Here is a 25,960-nt window from a genome sequence, read left to right as displayed (position 1 = left end):
TCTATGACCTGCTTTTGGGAAGAAGGATTCTAATTTCCATGGCCAGCCTCAGGGAGAATGGGAGTGGGAGACAGGAGGGCAGGAAAAGGTCAGAGAAAAACTTTTGCTTCTAAGGCCTTCATTTAGAGAGGTATTGTTTTCTGAGCCCCAACATCACACTTAGCTGGTATGTAGGTATTGATTGATTGATTGATTGATTGAGACAGAATCTCACTCTGTTGCCCGGGCTAGAGTGCCATGGTGTCAGCCTAGCTCACAGCAACCTCAAACTCCTGGGCTCAAGCGATCCTACTGCCTCAGCCTCCCGAGTAGCTGGGACTACAGGCATGCACCACCATGCCCGGCTAATTTCTTATATATATATGTATTTTTTAGTTGGCCAATTAATTTCTTTCTATTTATAGTAGAGACGGGTCTTGCTCTTACTCAGGCTGGTTTTGAACTCCTAACCTTGAGCAATCCACCCGCCTTGGCCTCCCAGAGTGCTAGGATTACAGGCATGAGCCACTGCACCTGGCCTTATCTGGTATTTAATTCTTCCATTTGGGAAATCAATATCTTTGATGCATATACCTTTCCATAAACCTCTGATTTAGTCAGCATTTCCTTGGATAAAATGTTGATCCCACTAATGAACAGACACAACAGGAAGACATTTTAGCTCACTATCCAGAAGGGCTTTTAAAGAGAGAGCTCTACAAAGATAGAAGCTCCCCATTATTGGAAGTGGGAGAGCAGAGACTGGACGACTGTTTGGCAGAATGTTATAAATATCTTCTTCATTTTCAAGGAACACTCTCAGTCATGTGCAAGGACCTAAATAAAGACTCAGGTGAAACATTTTAGGGTGTTGCCTCCAAATCTGAATTTCTAGAGAATAAGCTAAATGATCCAGTCCTGGGCCTCTCTGAATTCTTTGCTGTTGACTGTACCTTAATTTTAGGCTTAGGATGGTGTGTGTGTCCAAATGAAAGACTGGAAACCCAGAAAATGAAAACTAGCTTTTATGGAATTTCAATTCATTATGCGAACTAAAATAAAATTTCAAGGCTACCCCACCCTCCACCACCTGACTGAATGGACCCCCTCTTGGCCAAGGACAAAGGAGATACTAAATTGCTTTCCATGAGGAGGGAGGTCAGACACACCTCATCATGCCCCCCTCCCTTCTGGGAGACATCTTTTGTAACCCATTAATAGGCCTAAGGGTTTGCAAGATAAATCTGTGGGTCCTCAATTTACACAACAAACATAAATTGGGTGGCTTGTCTCAGATTTACAGACCTCCTTATCTTAAAACATTCCAAACCTTTAGACAAATCTTCCTGTCTTAACCAATTACAAGTCAAAGAATCTTTAAACCTACCTATAACCTGTAAGCCTCCTGCCCCCTCCTTGCAGATGGCCCACCTTTTCAGGCCAAATCAATGTATGCATTCCACATATTGATTTATGACTTTCCCTATAATCCCTGTCTCCCTGAAATGTATAAAACCAAACTGTAGGCTGGGCGAGTTGGCTCACGTCTGTAATCCTAGCACTCTGGGAGGCCGAGGCTGGCGGATTGCTCGAGGTCAGGAGTTCCAAATCAGCCTGAGCAAGAGCGAGATCCCGTCTCTACTATAAACAGAAAGAAATTAATTGGCCAACTAACATATATAGAAAAAATTAGCCAGGCATGGTGGCGCATGCCTGTAGTCCCAGCTACCCGGGAGGCTGAGGCAGTAGGATCGCTTGAGCCCAGGAGTTTGAGGTTGCTGTGAGCTAGGCTGACGCCACGGCACTCACTCTAGCCTGGGCAACAAAGCGAGACTCTGTCTCAAAAAAAAAAAATTATTTTACAAAGTTTGGCTTCTTTCCGTTAACGATTACATTTCTCAAAGCTACCCACCATGCCCATTTATGGATATTGCAGGCAAAAATAAGTCTTTGCTGAAGGAGCATTAAAGCGCAGGGGAGGAGAGGCAATACTGAGTGGGGGAGTAAGGGGGGAAAATCAGTGCCTCTTAGTCTTCGCTTAGTTTGGCTTATTTGGTGTATTCCTCGACCCTGTGGTACCAGGCTCCTGAATCCCACGCTCACCAGAAGAATTAGAGCTGGCACGCGATCAAGGTAAGCCATTTAGTAGCCCGGAACCTCCCGTACTGGGTTCCGGCTGCAGCACGCACCGGGAAGCGTTTTGGCGCTGCACCACTCCTGCGCCATGTCCTTGAGCCCGGTGCTCGGAGGAGAAAGCTCGCCGCTTACGCCAGGCCAGAGGTCGTGGTGGTTTTTCTTGTAATTGGTAGTCTGAGGCCAGGCTTCACGTGGAAACGGAGTCACTATGCTGACCGGACGGCAGAGCAAAGTGCCCTTACAGTTCCTGCCGGATGAGGCCCGGAACCTGCCCCCGCCCAAGCTGACCGACCCGCGGCTCCTCTACACGGGCTTCCTGGGCTACTGCTCTGGCCTGCTTGATAACGCGATCCGGCAGAGACCGGTGATGATAACTGGTGAGGGCTGCGCGGGCGGGATCGGCTGTGGGGAGAGGGGTTCGTAGGGCTGCAGACCAGCTCTGTCCTAGGCCTTCCTGAGGAGCTCTGCTTTTCCGTGCCTTTTCTGGCCCCAACTCGCCTTGCCGGGCCTTCCGTGTCCCGTTAGCTCTTCAGAACCGGGAAGAGCCAGAGTGACACTTGGCACTTGAAGAAACTGAGATTCAGTGAAGCAGGGACTTACCCGAGACCCTACAGAGAGTCTGTGAAGGATCAGGGACTGCTCCCCTCTTCAGTTTGCGTTGCACTCTGTGCAGAAATAAGCTATGCGTCTATCCTATGCACTACTGACACTGCCGGCATTAGAGCATTTAGTCCTCAGAACACTCTGGGGGGAGGTATTATCCACAAATGAGGAAACAGCCTAAGAGAGGTTACAGCGGTTTGCCCAAGGCCATATGGGCAGAGCCAGTAAGTAGCAGAGCCAGTTTTTAGACCTCGGAGAGTATATTCTAAACCAGTGCTTCTCAAACTTAACGTGCATGTGAATAACCTAGGGATCTTCTTTTTTTTTTTTTTTTTTTTGAGACAGAGTCTCGCTTTGTTGCCCAGGCTAGAGTGAGTGCCGTGGCGTCAGCCTAGCTCACAGCAACCTCAAACTCCTGGGCTCGAGTGATCCTTCTGCCTCAGCCTCCCGGGTAGCTGGGACTACAGGCATGCGCCACCATGCCCGGCTAATTTTTTATATATATATCAGTTGGCCAATTAATTTCTTTCTATTTATAGTAGAGACGGGATCTCGCTCTTGCTCAGGCTGGTTTTGAACTCCTGACCTTGAGCAATCCGCCCGCCTCGGCCTCCCAAGAGCTAGGATTACAGGCGTGAGCCACAGCGCCCGGCCTAGGGATCTTCTTAACGTGTGGATTCTGATTCATTAGGTCTGGGGAGAGGCGGCGTGTTACCAACAAGCTCCTGGATACTGCTGCGCTAGTCTGGGGACCACAGTTTGAATAGGAGGCTCTAAACCATTGAGCTATATTTCCTACTAGTATGTTGCTGGCCTCCTGTCAGAGACTGACTATTCCAATAATAGCCAACACAGCTGTGCTAAAGACAATAGATTTCCAAAGAGCAAAGAAAAGAGCAAAGAAGAGAGCAACTTTGGAAGAGGTATCTTTCAACTTAGCTTTGATTTTCAGGCAGAACTGAGAGACAGCTTTCTAGGTCCATGGGCTAGTGGGAGCAAATGGAGGCAAGGGCCTCTGAATGGGGGGGTGTTAGATGACTGAGTGAATGTACAGGGTTAGGGGGATAAGGCTACAGTGCATATTTAGGTAGATCATGGCAATTTATTCTCTAGGCAGCCAAGAACCTTATAAGCTTTTGAGAGCTGGAAGATTGCAGTGATCAGACCTATATTTTTCTTTTTTTTTAAATTTCTGCATATTACGAGGGTGCAATGTTTTGGTTATATATATTGCCTTTGCTCTGCCTGAGTCAGAGCTTCCAGTGTGTCCATCCCCCAGACAGTGCATACTGCACCCATTAGGTGTGAATATACCCATCTCCTCCTCCCTGCCTCCAGACCTGTATTTTAAAAGGTCAACTTTGTCAGCAATGTGAAGCATTGGTTGGCGCCAAGGTGCACAGTTAAGGAAGAAAGCTCATGCCGTGGTTCAGGCAATAGGAATCATTCCACTTGAGTCTCTTTAGCCTTCTTCCAGCTGTATGTCATGCCTGGAGGTCGGCTCCCAGCCCATCAAATCCCAGCATTTTCAGTGCTCAAATAGTACTGAAGTCCCATCTCCCTTAGACATGACCCCTCACTACAGGAAGGAGTCATCTTTGTCCATTTCTGCCTCTGGGAACATGGGGTTTCCTCCCTTTTCATCACCATTCCACATTTGCTCAAGCCTGTCACTTGGTCTAATGAGAGAGCTCCACTTTGGAACTAAACAGCCTTGCTCCACTGCTTCCCACAGCTGTGTCACTTTGGGTAAGCAAGTTACATGATCAGGCTAATCAGAGCCAAAATTTCATCTGGAAAGCAAGAATAATTAATTTTTGCATATTTGTTGTGAGAATTGAGATTCTGTAGGTAAGATGTCTAAAACAAAAGGTGCTGGATAAAGCTCCCCTGAACTGTCTCTGTGCCAGGCACTGTGTTACATAAGTGCATACATGGGGTGAGGAAACAGTTGATTACTGGTCTTGGGTATAATTAATACATGTTTTGATAGAAGTGAGCAGAGCACAGTTTGGGAGCATGAAGGAGGTACAATGGGTGTAGAATGTTCCAGAGGAAGCAGAGGTAGGCTGAAATGGGAAGTAGTATGTACCACTTAATCTTACCTCATTGTTGTTAGTTTAGCAGTTTGCGCCTTTCTGGAAGACTGAAGAGGATAGTAGTTAAGAGAATATGATTTTGGATTTGACAGCACCTCTACCCTGCTAGCCATTTGATTCTGGGGAAGTTCCCTATCTCTGTGAAATGAGATAATGTATATAAAGTTACTCAGCACAGGAGTAGGGGTCAGAGTTCATTGAGAGTCCCTAAATTGCTTTGGAAAATTCAGGTCCTGAGGACTTTGTTGAAATAGTTATTCTCAGCATTTATTGAATGCATATTGTGTTTATCTAGCCCATTGATATATATATTAATAGTAGATGCTGGCCAGGCATGGTGGCTCACACCTGTAATCCTAACACTCTGGAAGGCCAAGGCAGGAGGATTGTTTGAGCTCAGGAGTTCGAGACCAGCCTGAGCAAGAATGAGACCCCGTCTCTACTAAAAAAAAAAAAATAGAAATTAGCTGGACAATAAAAATGTGTATATATATATATATATACAGGCATGGTGGCACATGCCTGTAGTCCCAGCTACTCAGGAGGCTGAGGCAGGAGGATCGCTTGAGCCCAGGAGTTTGAGGTTGCTGTGAGCTAGGCTGATGCCACAGCACTCTAGCCTGGGCAACAGAGTGAGACTCTGTCTCAAAAAAAAATAGTAGATGCTCAATAAGTATTTGTGAATGAGTAAGTATATGTAGCTTACAAGGAATATAAAACATGGTCCCAGCTCTCCAAAAGATTACATACCAGATGGACATATCTATTAAAAAGACAAGTTTATGCATATAGAGTAACAGGTGTGACACAAATGATATTTCTAAGAGAGTTGGGATACACGTGCATTTTGAGACATGCATACAATGTGTAATGTGTAATGATCAAGTGAGGGCAATTGGACCATCCATGACCTTTATGTTGGGAACATGCCAATTCCTCTCTTCCAGCAGTTTTGAACTGTACAACAAATCATTGCTAATAATAGTCATCTTGCTGTACTGTCAATAAATATAATTTTTCTTAAGTTTTTCTCTCACCACCTTGTTACTGGTTACCACTTAACCTGCCCTAAATTTAGAGCTAGTTGGTAATCTAAATGTAGTCCACAAAATTAAGTATTTATTGATTTCTAGATTAATCTCAGTCATTTATGGAGTTTGGCAAAGAGCATGATGGCCTTCAGGTTTTGACTCATTGAGTAAAGGAAAAAAGGGGAAAATGATTGTGGAGGGGCTGTGCATGTAATGAGAGGCAGACCGCTGCTGAGAGAAGAGAAGTTAGGGAAAAAACAGGGACTTGGGAAGAGGCCAGTCCAGGCCTTTAAGGCTAGGATGCTGACATCATTTAAAACACGAAGTCTTTTTCTTTGAGAAATACAGGTCAGCACAGAGGGAGTCAGGTCCTTGTATCTGTGGAGTCCAGTGGCTTGTGGGAGAACACACTTGGTTTGCTATGTTGTGGGTAGTCCATTAGGGGAAGCAGTGGCTGCTTGGGGTAAGAGATAATGCAAAAGAGCCTACCCCCTGTCCAGTCCCAGATCATAGAAATATTTTTCATTTTTATTGTTTTACATATTTTCCAAAATACTTTTACATACATATGTCTTGGTTTATGTACTACTACTGTGAGAAAGATAGGATAGCTATTAGATCAGTTTTAGAGGTAGTAAGTTGAATTGCCCGAGGCTATTCATTTATTAAATATGTATTAAGTGCTATGTACTTATATATAAAGATGAATCAAACATTGGTTTTGCCTGGTGATATAGACAGAAACAAATTACTGTAGCAACTTACATGTTTTTTTGTTTTTTTGTTTTTTTTTTGAGACAGAGTCTCACTTTGTTACCCAGGCTAGAGTGAGTGCTGTGGCGTCAGCCTAGGTCACAGCAACCTCAAACTCCTGGGCTCAAGCGATTCTGCTGCCTCAGCCTCCCGAGTAGCTGGGACTACAGGCATGCACCACCATGCCCGGCTAATTTTTTCTATATATATTAGTTGGCCAATTAATTTCTTTCTGTTTATAGTAGAGACGGGGTCTCGCTCTTGCTCAGGCTGGTTTTGAACTCCTGACCTTGAGCAATCCGCCCACCTCGGCCTCCCAGAGAGCTAGGATTACAGGCGTGAGCCACCGCGCCTGGCCTCAACTTACATGTTAATAGACATGAGTTTACCCTTTCAACATCAGGAGAAGTCTGGGGAGACTTCTTAGAGGATGTCATGTCAGGGTTGAATCCTGAAGGATGAGGTGGTCACTAGGCACAGATAATAACTAGTTCATGTTATTTAGCAGCATGAAAGTTTGTGTGAGGAATTAAAAGTAGTTCAGTATTGCTGGAGCACAGAGTGCCTAGCAAGGAGCATCAAAAGGTGAAGGTGGAAGGAGTTAACTCCTGAAGGGCCCTGTAGGTTAGATTCAGGAGTTTGGACTCCTATGAGACATAATTAAAGGATAGAAGGGACTGGCAAGATAGGTTTACATTTCAGTAAAATTCTTCTAGTGATGGGGTAAAAGCTGGGATCAGATTAGAGCGGCTCTGGTGAAATGAAAGGGAGACCAGTTAGTGCAAGTGAGAGAAGTTCCCCAGAGTGAGGAAAGGAAATAATTACAAGGTAGAACTGACAAGACCTAGTGACTAGATGTGGGGGAAAAGGGTAGAAAAAAGGATTACTGTGTTTATGACTCAGATTCTTTAAATGGTCCTGCCATTCTCTGAGGTAGGCGTAAGAGGTATGAATAGGAAGGACATGAGTCCTTGAGTCCATGAGTTTGGGGTATTCAGGTGAACACGGCTGACAAACATTTGAGTAAGTATGTTATTTAGCATAGGTGTCTGGGTTAGACATACTTACATGTCATCACCACATGGGTAGCAGATAAAACTGTAGGAATAAATGAGTTCTCCAAAGGAATATGTGTAGGATAAGAAAAGAAGAGGACTAGGAATGGAATTCTGGGGTATAGCTAGAAAATCAAACCTGCAGTAGGCCTTTTGCAAAAACTGTTTCCATGTATAAAGTTCACACCTTTGGATCTCCCCTTCAGACTTTCACTTTTGGCTTTCCCTAGATGGTGTAATTTGATCCTCCCAGTCTCATTATAATAGGATGATTTTTAAAATACGGTTTTGAATAGATAATACATGTAAATAAACAAGATTTAGAAGGTACGAAAGAAAACAGTGAAGGAATTTTTTAATGAGATACTTTTGTAGTGTAGCTGATGGTTCTAGTAACCAATAAATATGCATATATAAATCGGGATATGGAGACAAACCAAATTGCTTTTTTTTTTTGAGACAGAGTCTCACTCTGTTGCCCAGGCTAAAGTGCCATGGCGTCAGCCTAGCTCACAGCAACCTCAGACTCCTGGGCCCTCAGCCTCCCGAGTGGCTGGGACTACAGGCATGTGCCACCATGCCCAGCTAATTTATATATATATATATATATATATATATATATATATATATATATTTTTTTTTTTTTCCTTTTAGTTGTCCAGCTAAATTCCTTCTTTTTTTTTTTTTTTTAGTAGAAATGGGAACTCACTGTTGCTCAGACTGGTCTCGAACTTCTGAGCTCAAACGATCCTCCTGCCTCGGCCTCCCAGAGTGCTAGGATTACAGGTGTGAGTCACCATGCCAGCCCCAGATTGCTTTTAGAACATTTGTAGGAGACTTTACCTCTGTCTCATCACATCCTAAACAGGCCTCTAGACTGTAGCTTAGTTGGGGTCTAAAGTTAACTTACTGAAAAAGAAAAAAGATTTTTTTTTTCTATTCTTAGCCCAGGATTCAGGATTTTGTACTTATCTACCTTTTTCCATGAGGTATTTTATAAAACTTGAATTTTAACAATCTTAGGTTCTATTAATAATTCTGTTTGCAAATAATTATGTTTGTTTTTCATAATTGCCAGATTTCTTTAAGAATATGTTCCATGTTTCCCCAAAAATAAGATCTACCCATAAAATAAGTCCTAGCAGGATTTCTAAGCATTTGCACAATATAAGCCCTACCCCAAAAATAAGACCTAGTGCTTGGCATGGCTGCACAGCGTATCTGCACAACTCATGCATTTCTTCACAGAGCGGTAAAGAAGACAAGCAGCCCTTCTCATCTGCCCCGTAAGAGCTCTATTGCTCGACATGAGAGGTTCCAATGGTTCTAAAGGAAATAGAGTCGCAAGAAATTCAGGATGGAATTCGGGGTTTGGAGAGTTACTATGATGTTCCAGAAGAAAACAACTTAACTATATTTGAATAAATGTAGATTGTTGTACTGTACTTAAAAAAAATATACATCCCCTGAAAATAAGCCCTTGAGTGTCTTCTTGAAGAAAATAAATATAAGACCCTGTCTTATTTTCAGGGAAATACGGTAGGATGTCTCAAGGTCAAGAATCAAGGCTGTTTAGAATAGCCATATAGAAAAGCTTTATTTATTTTTTTTAAAGAAAAGCAATGCCATACCACTAAATTATATATCTGAAATGCCTCATCTCTAATTTTATTTAAAAACATATATATATATATCTGAAATGTAAAAATGTAATTTTTAATACACATGACTGATTTTTGCTTTCTTTGGAATTTGTCGTTTGAATTTCAGGTTTGCACCGCCAGCTTCTATATGTTACTTCCTTTGTTTTTTTTGGATACTATATTTTAAAACGTCAAGAATATATGTATGCTGTGAGGGACCGTGATATGTTTGCATATATGAAGTTACATCCAGAGGATTTTCCTGAAAAAGGTATTTTAAATTAATAGTAGAAAACCTTTTTTTACTCTGTATCATTTTCCTTGGTTAATCTATTCATGCCTATGGCTTCAGGTACCTTCTATACTCTTCTGTTGACTCCCACATCTTTGTCTATAGATCATAATTCTCTTGAATTTATCCAATTTCTGGCTGATTACCTCTGTGTCCCTTGGACAGCAACAAAATTCATGTCCCCTCCACCTTCCCAAACCTTGTGCTCCTCTGTGTCATGTTTCAGGGAATGGCACTACTGTCCATCTGGACACTCAAGCCAGAAGCCTGAGAATTATCTTCAAGTCTTTCTCTTTCACTTCCCATTAGTCATCCAGTCTGACCAGTTCTATTTCCTAAATATTTCTCAACTTTGAACTCTCCTCTCTCTCACACTACCACTATGCTGATTTAGGCTCTGATAATGTCTTGCTTAGACTGTTGAACTTGCCTCTTTTTTTTTTTTTTTTTTTGAGACAGAGTCTCGCTTTCTTGCCTAGGCTAGAGTGAGTGCCGTGGCGTCAACCTAGCTCACAGCAACCTCAAACTCCTGGGCTCAAGCGATCCTCCTGCCTCAGCCTCCCGAGTAGCTGGGACTACAGGCACGAGCCACCATGCCCAGCTGATTTTTATATTATATATATTAGTTGGCCAATTAAATTCTTTCTATTTTTATGGTAGAGACGGGGTCTCACTCAGGCTGGTTTTGAACTCCTGACCTTGAGCAATCCGCCTGCCTTGGCCTCCCAGAGTGCTAGGATTACAGGCGTGAGCCACCGCGCCCGGCCTGAACTTGCCTCTTGAGTCATCTCTGCCTTTGGTCTTATTTCTGCTGACAGCAAATCTGATCACACCTCTCCTCTCGGTTTAAAATAGCTATCCATTGCCAATAGTGTAAAATCCAGACTCCTTAGGATGGCTCATTTCCCCAGGCTGAGCTAATTGCCTGTTGCCTTTCAGAAACACTTTTCCCAGCCAGGCGCGGTGGCTCACACCTGTAATCCTAGCACTCTGGGAGGCTGAGGTGGGCGGCTTGCTTGAATTCAGTTTGAGACTTGCCTGAGCAAGAGTGAAACCCCATTTCTACTAAAAATAGAAAAAATTAGCTAGGCATGGTGGCATGTGCCCTGTGGTCCCAGCTACTCGGGAGGCTGAGGCAGGAGGATTGCTTGAGCCAGGAGTTTGAGGTTGCTATGAGCTAGGTTGACACCATGGCACTCTAGCCTGGGTGACAGAGCAAGACTTTGTCTCAAAAAAAAAGTCTCAGCGATTGCCAAGCCATAGCTGAGGACAAAAAAATAAGGAAATTCTTAGGGGTTTGTTTTATCTGTTTGGGCTGCTATAACAAAATATATCGGACTGAATAATTTATGAATAACAGAAATTTATTGCTCACAGTTCTGGAAGCTGGGAAGTCCAAGGTCAAGGCACCAGCAGATCCAGCATCTGCTGAGGGCCTACTTTCTGCTTGGTAGACAGTGGCTTGTTGCTGTGTCCTCACATGGTGGAAAAGGCAGACAAACCCCCTTGAGCATCTTTTGTAAGGGCACTAATCCCGTTCACGAGGGCAGGGCCCTCATGACCTAATTACCTCCCAAAGTCCCCGACTCTTAATATCAGTGCATTGGGGATTAGGTTTCAGCATATGAATTTTGGGGTCACACAAACATTCAGATCATAGGGTTTCTATTGATAAGGTTATTGGGTGTTAATTTTCCTTTAGGAAATGTAATTTTTAAAACATTTTAAAATAAATCTTTTGTGATCTTTCTTTTTATAGAGAAGAAGACTTATGCTGAAATTCTTGAAAATTTCCATCCAATACGTTGAAGTCTTCAAAAATGCCTGCTCTAGTTTCACTGATACATTATTTCTGAATTTTATGGAACATGTTTCCATGTCAGCTGAAGTTTATGTTAATCTGTGTTAACACCTTATAATTAAAATAATTACCATGAGTTCTCTGACTCTTTTTTTGTTGTTGTAAGAAAAATAGTTCATCAGAGAATGGTCAGTTTCCATTCACCCAGTTTTAAGAAGACATCTGAAAGATTTTAAAATGGAGTTTAGTTCTAGTTTGGAGTCAGCAAACTATAGCCCAAATCTGGCTCACTGCCAATAAAGCTTACTGGAATATAGCCATACTCATTTGTTGTTGTTTATGATGGCTTTCCTGCTTCAACAGCATAATTGAGTAGTTGTGACAGAGATCTTGTGGTCTGCAAAGCAAGTATAGAATGAGCCAGATAATGGAGCATTTTGTGTGTTATGCAAAATAATTTTTATTTGATCCTGTAGGTATTGGGAAGTCACTAAAGGGTTTTAAATAACATGGTCAGGTTTGTATAACATTTCTGAGCTCTCTGTAATAATACAGAAGGTAGATTGGAAGGAGGAGACTTGAGAGGGAGAACAGAAATCTGGTAACTGCAAAAGGGTCTTTGCTGTTAGATGGATTATCCTGAAGAACATGGATTCAGTAGTAGCTGACGCTGTCTACAATGGAGCTTGGTGCGATTAGAAATAAAAGACTGCACCTAACTGGAATGAGGCTACACTTTATGGTTTATCAAATCCATGCTTGTTTGGATTTGATAAACCTAAAAGTTTTTGTTTCCAACCTCAGATTTTATAATCAGATCAGGTTTTGGAGATAAAATTGTTTCTTGTTATGTGATTTCAGATTAGATGATTGTACAAATACAAGCGGATGGTTTCTGGGTACAATCAAATGAATTCCATCTCTATTCTCTTGAGTACCACTTTTAAAAAATGAAACGTTGGACAAAGTGCTTTAGAAATAAAGAGATGTACAAATACAAGGTAATTTTTTATTGCTTCTGCAATAAGTGGGATTACAGTTCACCTGTGCTTGGCCTTATCAGTGATCAACAAGTACAAGACGGTGAACCACTCATCCCAAGAGATTCTGCTACCTCTTAGCTCTGGAGAGTGAAAAGCAAGGGCTAGAGCAAATATATAGGTAAGGGTGGGAGAACAATTTACCCTATTATAATAATAGCTCTCACCTGCCAGGTTTACTTGATTCATCATGTTTAATTTTCATAAGCTCGTGAGGTAGATAATATTACTCCCGTTTTGTAGATGAGGGAATTTAGGCCCCAGTGGGTTAAATAACTCGCCCAAGAACATATAGCAAATGACTGCCAAGAGGACGCATACGAACTTTGGTCACGTCCTAACACCTATGATCTTTCTACTGTACTACACTGACAGGTAACTATCTAGTCTCCCAGGAACCACTGGTCACCACCCCACACTGGTAAGAGGAACAAGGGGAGTTTGTGAATAGCAACAGATATCCTAAAGGTGTGGCAGTGACTAGAGTCCAGGAAATGGTGCTCAGAAGGAGGTAGAGAAGCATCCCAGAGAACCAAGTTGCCTTCACTTCCAGCTGCAGGTCTAGGCCTTTCTGGTCTCCTCATCAGGGCTAGTGAACAGCTCCGTGGCCTCATCACAAGAGTCTGCCTTCTAGCGTGTCAGGTGATCTGTGGATTGCAGAAATTTGTACAAAGCCAAGTCAGTATAAATTCAAACAAATAAGGTACTATCACACGCCTATTAGAGAAGGAAGAACAAATGAAAAACCTCAAGGTTGTTGCTATGGGAAAATGCTGCCTTATCACTGTTAAGAAGAATCAGGTTGTCAGAGCTGGAATATTCATCTGATTTCTCCTCTACATTTTACTAACAGGGAAACATGCAGAAAGGTGAAATAAGTAGTCTAGGATCATATAGAGGTCAATGGCAGAAACAGGACGAGAGCCCAGATTTTTAAGCTTTTGTTATACCATACTGCCTCGTGAAGGAAAATCAGTTAAGTTAGGGTGTGTCGAAGCATTATGGTGTAGAACTGCTACTCTGATCTTTGAAGCTGTTTGGTTAATCAAGAAGTGGGGTTTCTACCCAGTGCCATCTCCAATTCCCACCTTCTGCTCTAAGGCTCTAAGGAACACAGAAAATCCACTGGTGTGGAGGAAAACAATTAGACTTAGGCCAGTGTTCACAACCTGGCTTTGTTTGCCATTTACTGAGTAACACTGGATTCATTTTTACTTCTCAGGCCTCTAGTTTTTTCCACTGTAAAAGGGAAGGATAATTCCATCAGGTAATTGATAATGCAAGTTATTTTAAAACTATTCATTTTTTTTTCTTTTTTTTTTTTTTTTTTTGAGACAGAGTCTCACATTGTTGCCCAGGCTAGAGTGAGTGCCGTGGTGTCAGCCTAGCTCACAGCAACCTCAAACTCCTGGGCTTAAGGGATCCTATTGCCTCAGCCTCCTGAGTAGCTGGGACTATAGGCATGCGCCACCATGCCCGGCTAATTTTTTCTACATATATTAGTTGGCCAATTAATTTCTTTCTATTTATAGTAGAGACGGGGTCTCGTTCTTGCTCAGGCTGGTTTCCAACTCTTGACCTCGAGCAATCCGCACCCCTTGGCCTCCCAGAGTGCTAGGATTACGGGGGTGAGCCACCGCGCCCGGCCTATTTTAAAACTATTCAAATGTCAGTTGTTAGTTTTACTACTACAGTTACACCCAGAGAAGTGAATTGGCTTACCCAAGGCCTCACAGACCTTGAATCCAGAGCTGTTGACCTAGCCCAGTCTAATTCAAGAAGAACATCTGAAAGGTGGCTCAGGGAGCCGTAAGCCAAAGAGGGAAGCAGAGTTGAGGTTGATAGTTTGGGCTTGAGGTGGGGTAAGGAAAACTGGCTGAGAAAATGCCTGGGGCAGTGTTCTCTTTAAGCTCTGTGTGTTTGGGGGTCTATGTTTACTCCCCATCATTACAGAGCATCCTTTAAGGCAGATAATGAAGGTAACACAATATGGCAGAGAGTGGGTACAATGGAAAAAGCACTCAAAGTTGGGGTCAGTCTTGTTTTTGTTTCCTTACTATGTGACTTTGAGTCATTTCACCTCTCTGGCTTTCATTTCCTCATAGTAAACTGGGCATACAAATCTTATTCCACATTCTTGCATCAGGTAATTTTGAGATTGCAATGGACACAGATGTTTTTCATAACTGATGAGGCCAGTTTGTGGGAGCAAGGCTGCCAGGTGGCACAGGATCCAAACTGGCACATGCTGGGGTCCAGTTTCTCCCAATCTTTATCCCTGAGTAACCTACTCATGACTGCGCCAGGTCCTCTTCCCACCTCCTACCCTATGCTACCACCTGCTTGTCTAGCCTGCAGCTCATCCACACCTCACAACCCCAGCCCCTCTGTTCATAGACATCTAGTCTCACACTCCAACACGTGCGCCTGTACACACAACAGGGCTTCCCAACAGGCATGCCTGCACACTCGAGTGTGCCTGGAACACATTAGAGTGCCAAGACTGGCTCCTTGGCTTTCTGTTTGGCTGGCTGCAACCTTGGGTAGCCAGAGTACTCCAGCCAGTTCTAGAGTACTGTGAGCAGCCTCGCCACACTCCCATATTCCATGTAGACATAATTTTCCATGTTCTGTGACTTGAAACATGTTGGCGATCACTGACACACACATAGAATTCACAATGTCCGCTAAGTAAATACACATGCCTTGAGTAAGTTTCTTCATTTGTGAAATGAAAATAATAAAACTTATCCTTGTAGGATTACTGTGAAGATTAAATGAGATAATTCTATGTCAAGCACTTATAGGTTGTCCTGGCACTTACTATGTGCTCAAATGGAAGCTATTATTAATACATGACATCAGGTGTTCTTAGGAATCATGGATGGACCTTGATGGATGGCATACCCCTTAAAATTATATGTACAGTTGTATGTCTATACACCTGAACTCGGGGGAGACAGTCCATAGTTCTAATCACACTCTTCAACAGTGAGAACACAATTGTTCATTCACACATCTAAAAGCATTCACATACTTACTAATAAATACACACATACACAAACACATATATGTGCACATGAGGTATGCACTCACAGACCACTTTTCCTTCTGTCTCTATACCACTTCATTGCCATTACTCACCAGTTTGGGGTCAGAAGGATAGTAAGGCAGGCACAGTCTTGGGCCCTCCTAGATTGTGGTCCCAATACCCTGATGTGAGGGTGTCTCTGCCTGAGAGCCAGGCTGTCCCTGTCCCACTGGGTTGCATCACCTTCCCCTCTCCTCCCCTGGAATGCCCCTTGATGGGCTCTGACACCTACCAGCATGGCCACCATTACCTTCCCTAGAGTCCGAGGCCTAATGGACCTGTCCCGTCATTTCCTGGTATTTCCTCGTCACCTCCTGGGCTCTCAGGGTGAGGTGGGTGAGGATGTGATGGAGGCTGGAGAAGTGCAGGTGGAACTGGGCTTCCAGGTCCAGCTCCCCTGAGACCCCCTCATCCTCCGCCTCCTCTGTCTCTGCAGCTTCATTCTCAGCCTCGTCAGCTTCGCTGCCTGCCATCTTGGCCTGCCACTCCTCCCGCAGCAGCAGCCCGTGGTCCACATCCACCCGGATGGTCTTGAGCATAGTAAAGTAGGTGTAGAGATCCGGAGCCCCGGCCTGGCCCTGGCCCCTGTGGCTGCCCAGCTGCACGTCCCGCAGAAGGCTGGGGATCATCACCACCTGCTCCATGTTGCGCACCTCGGCCGAGTACCGGTCCATGACAGTCAACAGGCAGTTCTTGGGGTAGCGCTTGTTTAGCACCTGCATGGTTGCTTCCTCTCACACTCTGAGTCCAGCAGACTGCCCCAGCACTATTTCTAGGCTCTGGATCTGACGGCAGATTGACAGGATGCCAAGGCCCAGCCGTTGGGTCAACACAGCCCTGGTTTAGGCCAATCCCAGGGCTGAGGCCCCAGTGTCTGTATCAGGTGATCTATCTGCCCAGGAACAGACCTGCCAGCCTTCTGCTTGTCACTTCAGCTCTACAAGACTGCCTCAGCAAGAGCCTGGCTCTTCCATCAGCAGCTCCTGGGCCAGTTGGAAGAAAGCTTTTCCCTTTGGCAACTGGTACACTTGACGCCAGGCAATAAATAATTCTTGCAGGTCACTAGAGACCAAGTTTCCTCTTTGCTGCCTGTTTAGCATAGCTTCCTAACGCACAGCTTGCTTCTTCACCCTGGGGTGCCTCAGCTGTGAAATGAACAAGGGAAGAGGGTTATGAAATGAAACAGCTTGGTGTGGGGCAAAGAGCACTGAAGTCGGAGCCAGGAGTCCAGTCCTGCAAATTTCCTAGCTGAGGTTTTTAGTTGTTTGCTGGCTAACAGTTACTGCAGCAGGTTCTGCGCTGAGCTTTTTCACAAGTGATCTCGTTCAATCTTTATCACAACCCTGCATAAATGTTTTAATGTTCCTATTTTACCAATGAGGAAGCTGAGGTCCAGACAGCTAAAGGAACTTGCCCGAAGTCCCACTGGAGCTGGGATTCCAGCCCAGGATCACCTCTCTCCCACCTCCAGGCAGTGTTCCGGACTGTCCTGTGAGGTTATGTAAGTCATAAAGTCAACAGGATCATATCCTCTATAAATTTGAGGTGGTGGTGTAAGACTTGAATAAGACAAAGTCAATAAAAATGCTTTATATCACTCCAGACAAGCAATTGAGGCAGAAAAAAAGAAAGAAAGAAAAAAAAAAGTACTTTGTAAACCACAAAGCACAATCCCATATTGTCATAGTTTACAAACTGCGTTTGCTATATTTATTGATGAGATATTTAAGCAAATTAAGGCCCAGAGAGAGGCCCAAAGTTGCACAACTTAGTGGCAGAGTCAAGAGGAGAATTAGACCTTCTGAGTTCTGGTTCAGGCACCTGTTCCCAACACTGTTCCAGGTGAAACGACCTGCCAGGTGATGATATCTCCCACCCTGGCAGGTAGGAGAGAGAAGGAGTGAGCACAGGGAGGGGATGGGGCCGAACAGAATCTCAGGGTGCCTCACCTAAGCCACCCACACCTGCACTGCAGGGCGAGAGCCCTCTCTGCACCCTGCCAAGTGACAATCATTCACTCCTTCACTCTCTCCCACTCCTGTGGCCAGAGCTACGAGAAGGCTTATCCTCATATTGAACTGAATTCTCCCTCCCTATAATCCCTCCCTGTTAAATTATAATAGTCACCCCACCCAAAGTTACTGGGCTTAACTATGCTTATATGTAGTGTGCAAAGCCATTTCCTATCTTTTAACCATGCAATCCCCACAAGAGCCTGATGAGGCAGAAAAAATTAGTATCCCCTTGCAGATGAAACTGAGACTCAGATAGGAAGAGGTACTTGCCCAAGGTCTCCCAGCTCAGATATAACAGGATGATATAACCCATCTCTGTCAAGCCTCAGAGGAAAGGGGCGATTGTCCCTTTCTCCTCTTCTTGGTGGGTTGGCTGTGCACATAACCGCAGGTAACCCGAGGTCATCCTGTGTTGCACTGATGGCCTTGCTTCTCCAGGGCAGAGGAGGCAGCCAAATCCAGGCCTGGGCCTGCTGCAAAGGGCAAAGCTTCCACTTTAACCCTTTCTGTACTGTATGTTATGGAGTGAAACAGAGAGCACAGACCTCTCTGAGCCTCAGCTTCCTTATATGTTGTAATAATGATCAGAACAACATTAACTGAGGACTTGCTATTCTAAGCTAAGCTAACATATGCAAAGTTCTTACAATAAAACTCAATCCTCCCAACAACTATATGTGGTAGGCAGTCCTCATTTACAGATGAGGAAATTGAGGGCTAAGGTTAAGTAATAAGCCGAAGAGCACACATTACTTGTTCTCGGGCAAGAAGGAGTTGGGATGTGTCGTAACACCTACCTGTAGGTAGTTACAGGGTTATAGATGGTGTTTGTGAAATATCTAGTGTACTGCAGAAGCTCATGAAGTCTGCACTGCCTTCTGGCCACCTGCACTCTCCTACTCCATGCTCCCTTGATCTCTCGTGTATTTCTCCACGCTAACACTTGCCACTTTATATCTCGATTCATTTTATACCTGTCCCAGGGCCACTGCAAATGCTCAGTAAATGTTGGTTGAATCATGACCATTAGATTCACTTCTTGGTACATTCTAGGATCTCTGGTTATAATGTCCAGTGACCTCGAAAAATAGTCTCCCTGGCTTGGCGGGAGGCACTAGTGAGGCCTCTGATGTGGCTAAGGAGCCCAAGTGGCTGCAGCCACCAGAAGCTGAATATAATGGTAGGTGCTCAAAATATCTCATGGGACTGGCTGTAAGGTGAGGTTCTTTTCCAGCGTACTCTTCAGGAAAGAAGGGGTTGTGCCATCATCATGTCCTGACAGTCTACATTATACAGGGTGCTTTTCCTCCACTTTGCTGTGAACAAAACTCTTAGCAGAATATATTAGGCCAATGTTACCTCAATCAGTCAGCAAGGTGGAGAATTTGCAAACCAATTGTTTCCTAAACTATAAGTAGAAAATGGCTATTTTTCTCAATTAATATATTAAGTTAAAGAATTTTTTTTTTTTTTGAGTCAGAGTCTCACTCTGTTGCTTGGACTAGAGTGCCATGGCATCAGCCTAGCTCACAGCAACCTCAAACTCCTGGGCTCAAGCAATCCTACTGCCTCAGCCTCCCAAGTAGCTGGGACTACAGGCATGCGCCACCATGTCCAGCTAATTTTTTCTGTATATTTTTTTAGTTGGCCAATTAATTTCTTTCTATTTTTTAGTAGAGATGGGGTCTCGCTCTTGGTTTAGACTGGTTTCGAACTCCTGATCTTGAGCGATCCTGCCGCCTCAGCCTCCCAGAGTAAGTACTAGGATTACAGGCGTGAGCCACCATGCCCTGCCTAAGTTAAAGAATTTAACTTTAAAAGATTACTTAAGTAAATATTTGATTCATTCATTTCTAGTCCTAATGCATTTTGTGTTTGTTTTTGACCATTATTGTGGGGAAAAAACGTTTTCTCCTCAAGAAAATGGGACTTCCCTGGAATTCAAACATCCATGGTTGCTAAGCAGTGGGCGCAGCCAAAGACCATAAGGCTGGACGCTGTGATTCCGGTTCCAGGGCTGCCTCCGGGCCCACTTGCTCCAGTGCCCACGTGTAAAGCGAAGAGTTTACAAGTCCACAGGGAAGGCCCCTCCAGCCCTGATTGTATAACTCCTTCAGAATCCATGCCCAGGTCTCTAAGGACATTACTCTCTGCCTTAGTTCTTGTGCTTTAACCCAGTCCCAGGGGCACCAGCTCAGAACTGGAAAACGTGCTCTGCTTGTGGAAGGGCCGGGAAAGCTGACTCTGGCATCGTGGGCAGGCCAGGGGTGTCCTGAGAGCAGCTGCCTCCTGCCTCTTTGCCCAGTGGGCAGCCCTGGGCCTCACTTACTCCATCTAGAAAACTGAGAAGGCTGATCTTTGTTAAGGCCTCTCCAGCTCAGACTTTCAGGGACTCCTTCTGAGCACACAGTCTCTGTGCCTCCCTGTGTTTTTCCACCCTGTGTGTGTATTTTAACCCTATCTGAGGCCAGTCTATCCCCAGACATGTTCCTGGGCTTGAATCAGAGGGAATGATGATGGAAGGGAGGGGGAAAATGAGGGTGTCAGTGAAAAGGGGAGAGAGTGAATGAATTAGTAAGTGGGTGAAAAAATGAGTTGTGTGAGTGAATGAGTGGAGAACACACGAGAAGGCTGGGAAGGAGTGAAAGGAGGGTCCACATGACCAGGTTCACCCAGCCCGCAGGCTACGGATCCAGACTGCCTCCAGGTCTCCCTGGCAGAGAGAAGGCCCTGGATGAAATGCTGCCTGCCATGTGTCAGATTAGAAGACAAGGGATTCTAATGGGACAGGCTGGATGCAGACAAGTGCTAGGAGAGAGAGGAGGTGGCAGGAAGCAGAGGCATATCGTCTTTTTAGGGGACGGAATAGGACAGAGGTTCCACAGGGACTTGGCTGTTCTTGCTCTCAAAGACGCCACACCCCAGGGTCGGCAGGTTATCTAGTCCAGCTGGGCCACTGCGGGTAGAAAATCCCAGCAAAGGAGCGAAGGGAAGTAAACAGCAAGTGCTGAACTAGACCTCAAGCTTTATTCAGTTTCCCAAGTCCTTGTTCCCACCCTTTCGTGGGGAACTGAGGCTGAGTGAGACGCTTACTGGAATGACCTGGGCAGAGCTGCCTATGGCCGCACCCTCGGGAGCATCTGAACGCCCCACGCTGGACATGCTGAACAGGCCCAGATGGCCTGGGGTCAAGGCCCTCAGGGCCAGGCCAGGCACAGCATGTGAACGTGGTGCAAGGGGTGAGATGAGCAAGTGGTGCCCAGGGCTGGGCTGGAGCCAGGTGGCCACAGAATGGACTCAGAGCAAGGTTGGGAAAAGTTCTCCAGTTTAAAAAGTAATTTATATACCCACACCCATCACCTGATGTCTATGGGCCTCAGGCTGTTTTTCTTCATCTTATCACCCCAGTGCGGGCCTAGGGAACACATGGGGCCAGGAGTCAGGAGCCGTATAGTCACGGTCTGCCCCCCCATCACTCAGCCCCTACTTTGTCACGGGGTAAGGGGGCCTCATGCGTTGAGAGCCTACTATGTGCCAGCGCCGTGCTGGGCCTGTGGGTATGACCGGATATGAGGCAGATGAGGTTTATAAAGGCAGTTTATAACCAGTGGAGAGGGAGCCATGACAAACACACGCACAGATAAATATCATAATATCACATTGTGACATGCACTAAGAAGAAAAAAAAAGTAAGGTAACAAGTCTTGCTACTCAAAGTGTGATCTGCAGACCAGCAGTATCTAATCACCCCGAACACATTTGTCACGCAGATTCTCAGGCCCTGCCCAGGACCTACTGAACCAGAACCTGCATTTCAACAAGATCCCCAGGAGATGCCTAACTCCAAATACAGTTATTACCCCAGGGAAGAAGAGATAGCTGTGCTGAGACCAGAATGTTCTCAGCTTCTGGAAGATCTGCTGTCCAGACAGAGAGGACAGCAAGTACTACTGATCACAGAATGTCCTCCTCAAGGCACAACCACCTTGGGTGCAACCTTAAGCAAGTGGGCCTGCCTCCACGGGCCTCGGTCTCCTATCTGGACGACGGAGGAGCTGGACTAAATGGAGGCTCTTTCAAGCTAAAAAACACACTTCCTCTGAATGGAGGATTTTAGGGGGCATCAAGAACCAAATGGCCAGCCAAGGAAGAGCTATTTATTTGAGGGTGTGGCAGGACTCCTTCTCTGGAGTCCTCAGCTCACCCTAAGAGGCCCAGACCTTTCCTTCTTACTCGGGAACGTGGCTATCTCTGCTGTTCGAAGAATTCGCTGCAAACTCTACTGTCACAAAGGCTCCGTGTGAAGGGCTGACCAGGGTGGACCAGGAACCTGGCAGGTCTTCCTGTCCAGCCCCACTCCCAACTTCCTCCCTGTCACTGCCTCCCCCAGTTCTGGGAAAACCCAGCTTTTCCCCAACTGATGCAACTGGTTCCGGGGCCACCCTGAGGCCTTCTGGGCTTGCTGAGTAGGAGGGAGAGAGGCTGACATGTCAACAAAGTGCTCCCTCATCAGTCAATCCCAAAAGTCTGAGTTGTCAGGACTCCATAGTGATCCAGCAACCCGACCCCTACAATTCACTGATGAAGAAGCCAAGACTCCAACTTGTATTTCTAGTCACGTTTTGTTCCCTCCCCTGAGAGGACTTCACCTGTCATATGTGTCACTTACTATAAGGCTATGATATTTTAAAATTCTGGGACCAGACAAGACTAGTCACTCATGCCAAAAACATGTCTGTCTCTCTCCTACCTGGGAGCCCTGGAGGGCAAGAACCAGGTCATGACTCTTGCCTATGACGCCAGCACCCCGGGAGCTTAAGAAAGTGTCCTTAGTTTGCTGACTGATGGCATGAATGAACAAAAACCGTGGGGGTCTCTCCAGCCTTGGTGCACTTCCCAGGAATTTCACTTCACTCCTTCCTCCATTTTTTCCACTCAGCACACTTGTGCTGAGCGAACCCCTGAGAAGCACTGGCCACAGCGGGCCCTCAGTGGGGAGGCTGCCAATGCCAGGCCCAGGCCCCCAGTGAAGGCAACTGCCTCCTTCCACCACGGCCAGTCCCTGACGGAGGAGCTCCACAAGTCACCCTTGCTCAGGAGAGCTCTTGGTCTGCCCACAGGGCAGCTAGCCCCAGGCTGGGACCCTGGCCACAGTCCAGGAAGTGATTGGGGACCCACACCCACCTGTACAGGTGCTGAGAAGGGGGAAAAAATGTACTAACCCCCTACCACCTAGATATCAGAAGTAGGCTAAAATGCTGCACTGGAATAGTCTGACAGAACCTTTCTAAAGGGCTGCTCCCAGGCCATAGACCTCAGTCTGTCGTCCTCAGCAAGACCTCTAAATAAAACTAATTGTAGGCAGGGTATGGTGGTTCTCACTTGTAATCCCAGCACTCTGGGAGGCTGAGGTGGGAGGATCGCTTGAGGCCAGGAATTTAAGACCAGCCTGGGCAAGACTCCTATCTCTGCAAAAATTGAAAGTAAAAAAAGGCAAGAGAGCCTGTAGTCCCAGCTACTCAGGAGGCTGAAGCAGGAGGATCTCTTGAGCCCAAGAGTTTAAGGTTACAGTGAGCTATGATTATGCCACTGCACTCCAGCCTGGGTGAGAAAGCAAGACCCTGTTCTAACAACAAGTTTAAAAAGTAGTTTATATACCCATACCCATCACCTAATGTCTATGGGCCTCAGGCTGTTTTTCTTCATCTTATCACCCCAGTGGGGCCAAGACATGGTCTGGCCACCTCTGCCCCGTCACTCAGCCCCTACTTTGTCATGGGATAAGGGGGCCTCATGCATTGAGAGCCTACTATGTGCCAGCACCGTGCTGGGCCTGTGGGTATGACCAGATATGAGGCAGACAAATGTAAATTAAATTTTTAAAAAATTTAATTTTTTTTAAATTAAAAAAAGTTTAAAAACCAAACTAACTTTAATTCTTTAAAAGCTTGATTTTTTTTTTCTTTAGTTGATAGTCATGGCAACCACAAAGGGGCTCAGAATATACTGCCTCAGGTTATCTGAAACATTGCAGGGACCCAGCACTGTGGGCCCAGCATGGACCCTCTGAGCCCCTCCAACTCCTCCACGGTTGCAGGAGACTGGGTGAGTCTCTGCTGAGTCACCGACCTCCCTCTTGGTTGATGGTCCTTATTTAGCTAGTTGCTCTCACTCCTTGATGAAGGGCTAAATTCTTCCTTGATACTTTTCTCAAGAAGGAATTCTGTTTAAAAAATATTAAAGCGGAATAGATATGTGACGTTATCTGATTGGCTAGGTTTCCTTTCAATTTGATTCTTTTTTTTTTTTTTTGAGACAGAGTCTCCCTTTGTTGCCCAGGCTAGAGTGAGTGCCATGGCGTCAGCCTAGCTCACAGCAACCTCAAACTCCTGGGCTCAAGCAATCCTCCTGCATCAGCCTCCCAAGTAGCTGGGACTACAGGCATGCGCCACCATGCCTGGCTATTTTTTCTATATATATTAGTTGGCCAACTAATTTCTTTCTATTTATAGTAGAGACGGGGTCTTGCTCTTGCTCAGGCTGGTTTGGAACTCCTGACCTCGAGCAATCACACCCCCCCCCAGCCTCCCAGAGTGCTAGGATTACAGGCGTGAGCCACCGAGCCAGTAATTGTTTTTCTTTAGTCAACAGTTGCATCCTTTTGATCATCTTTCATTAGCTCTTGGGTCACCTCCAGAGAACCCAAGGGACTCCACAAGGCACAGCTAGAAAACAACCAGCCAAGATAAAGTCCAAAGCCTTGTCCTGGCATTCGAGTCCTCAGCTAGCCTTTACAACTTTGTCCCCAGCAATCAAGTCAACAAACCTGAGCCTCACCTCTGTGCTAAGCTCTGAACTGGGAAGGAGGGACACCTGGATGCACAGTCCACGCCCTCGAGGTCAGAGCCTGGCGGGGAAGAAGGACAAACAACTAAACAAGCTGCTTCAACCCAGCTTGGCAAATACCACAAAAGCACAGGCAGCTGATTTCATGTATCTGTATATTCTTTATAAATACATACATATGTAGTAAATAAAAACTTACATAGAAAGGAAAAACACAAATTTAAGGCGCCATCTCTAGGGAGGGAGGGAGAAAAGGGAGGTGTACATGGGTACTTTATATTTGCTACGTCTTAGTTCTCAAGTTGGGTAACGGATATATGAATATGTATATATTCGTCCTCATATTTTTGAATACATATTTTGAATATAAGTGCTTATAGCAAAAAAAGGAAAAGTGGGAAATATTTTCTAGGGAGAAATACCAGCCTGAGCACAAGCTCAGAGGCGCGAAACAGCAAACATACATACACACTGGTGATGCTCCGACATGCCTGCGACGCTCTCCCGAACCCCAGCAACGCTTCCGAATCTTCGCTCCCCCTCTTCCTGCCCCACGCCCTGCTGTCCAGCCTAACCCCGCGCTGACCTTTCCGACCAGATCGGCCCCCTCCCCTGTGAAACAGGCTCCTCCCAGCTGCAAGGGCACGCCTCTTCTCCGATGGTTCAACTCAGGAATCCACGCCTCGCGCCAGACTGCGGCCGCCGGAAGGCTGTGCCCAGCCAGGCGCAGAGCTCGGCCCCGCCGGCGCGGCTCCGGCCAGCAGAGGGCGCTGCAGGGCAAGCCCAGGCCTGGGCTGCGTCCGCGCGGCCGCCGCGCCGCTCAGCCCCAGCAGGCGTCCCGGCCTCCCGCCCGCCGCACGGACGCCGCGCCCGTCGGGTCTCGTCCCCTTCCTCGGTCGACGGCGAGAGAGTGGGAGGAAAATCCTCTCGTCTTCCCAAGACACCACTCACCACATAGCCGGTTTACCAAAGGGCCTCGGCTTAGCAGGGAATAGCAGCGAGCCGATTTCTTTCTTTCCATTCCTGCCCGTGCGAACTGATTCTGTGGGCTCCCGCTTCGCCTTTCCGGGAGTCCTCCGCCGTTTACCGTCAGGTCGTTCCGACTCGCGGCTAATCCCCGCGGGCGGCGGTCTAGCAAACTCCCCTGCCGAGCTCCCCGCTGGCCCGCAGCGCCTTTCCTTCCCCGCCTGGCTCTTCCGCTGCTCCCGGCCCTCCGCGGGCCGCGCCCGGGCTGGGGGTGGAGGAGCGTCGGGACAGGAAGGTCTAGGGACCTCAAGTCCCCCGGGCGCGGCGGATTCCCAGTGTCCCTCAGGGGCACTTTGGGGGGCTCTTGGGAAACCCACCACATCACTCCGCAGGAGCACCCTTAAAAACGGGGTGTCTCCTCCTGAGGGCTGCGTGCAGCCCCTTAGCTTCTGCACTCCACCCACACACCTCCAGTCTCATCCTGCCGGGTCCCCTCGCCCCTAAACGGCAGCCCTCTTCCACAGGGTCCATTTCAAGAAGACCCTTCTGTGGGGTCTACATGTGGATCGCAGGAAGCACACAGCCGGCAGGGCGGCCCTGCCTGCCAGCC

The 25,960-nt window shown here is 46.2% G+C and overlaps 2 protein-coding genes across 4 annotated transcripts; one reads left to right on the top strand and one right to left on the bottom strand.

Annotated features, from left to right (window-relative positions):
- Positions 1-2,168: 2,168 nt before the first annotated feature.
- Positions 2,169-11,528, top strand: NDUFC2 (NADH:ubiquinone oxidoreductase subunit C2). The gene is made up of 3 exons (XM_020286642.2): positions 2,169-2,492; positions 9,427-9,570; positions 11,351-11,528. The coding sequence occupies exons 1-3, from the start codon at positions 2,324-2,326 to the stop codon at positions 11,398-11,400; spliced, it is 363 nt and encodes a 120-aa protein (XP_020142231.1). The 5' UTR covers positions 2,169-2,323; the 3' UTR covers positions 11,401-11,528.
- An 859-nt stretch (positions 11,529-12,387) lies between these two features.
- Positions 12,388-25,960, bottom strand: THRSP (thyroid hormone responsive). 3 transcript variants are annotated; one of them, XM_076002341.1, is made up of 3 exons: positions 25,336-25,960; positions 15,756-16,668; positions 12,388-13,079 (listed from the first exon to the last, which is right to left on the bottom strand). In XM_076002341.1, exon 2 carries the CDS (start codon positions 16,243-16,245, stop codon positions 15,793-15,795), a length of 453 nt encoding a protein of 150 aa, XP_075858456.1. In that variant the 5' UTR covers positions 16,246-16,668; positions 25,336-25,960; the 3' UTR covers positions 12,388-13,079; positions 15,756-15,792. The 3 variants fall into 3 exon arrangements, with proteins under 3 accessions (XP_075858456.1, XP_012599986.2, XP_012599989.1); XM_012744532.3 differs by having other exon boundaries at positions 15,774-16,668; positions 25,336-25,943; XM_012744535.3 differs by lacking the exon at positions 25,336-25,960 and adding an exon at positions 24,853-24,944 and having other exon boundaries at positions 15,774-16,668.

This window comes from Microcebus murinus, chromosome 4, assembly GCF_040939455.1.
Source record: "Microcebus murinus isolate Inina chromosome 4, M.murinus_Inina_mat1.0, whole genome shotgun sequence".
NCBI lineage: Eukaryota > Metazoa > Chordata > Mammalia > Primates > Cheirogaleidae > Microcebus > Microcebus murinus.
Note: the sequence above shows the minus strand (reverse complement) of the source record. Positions and strands in the feature narration are given on the sequence as shown.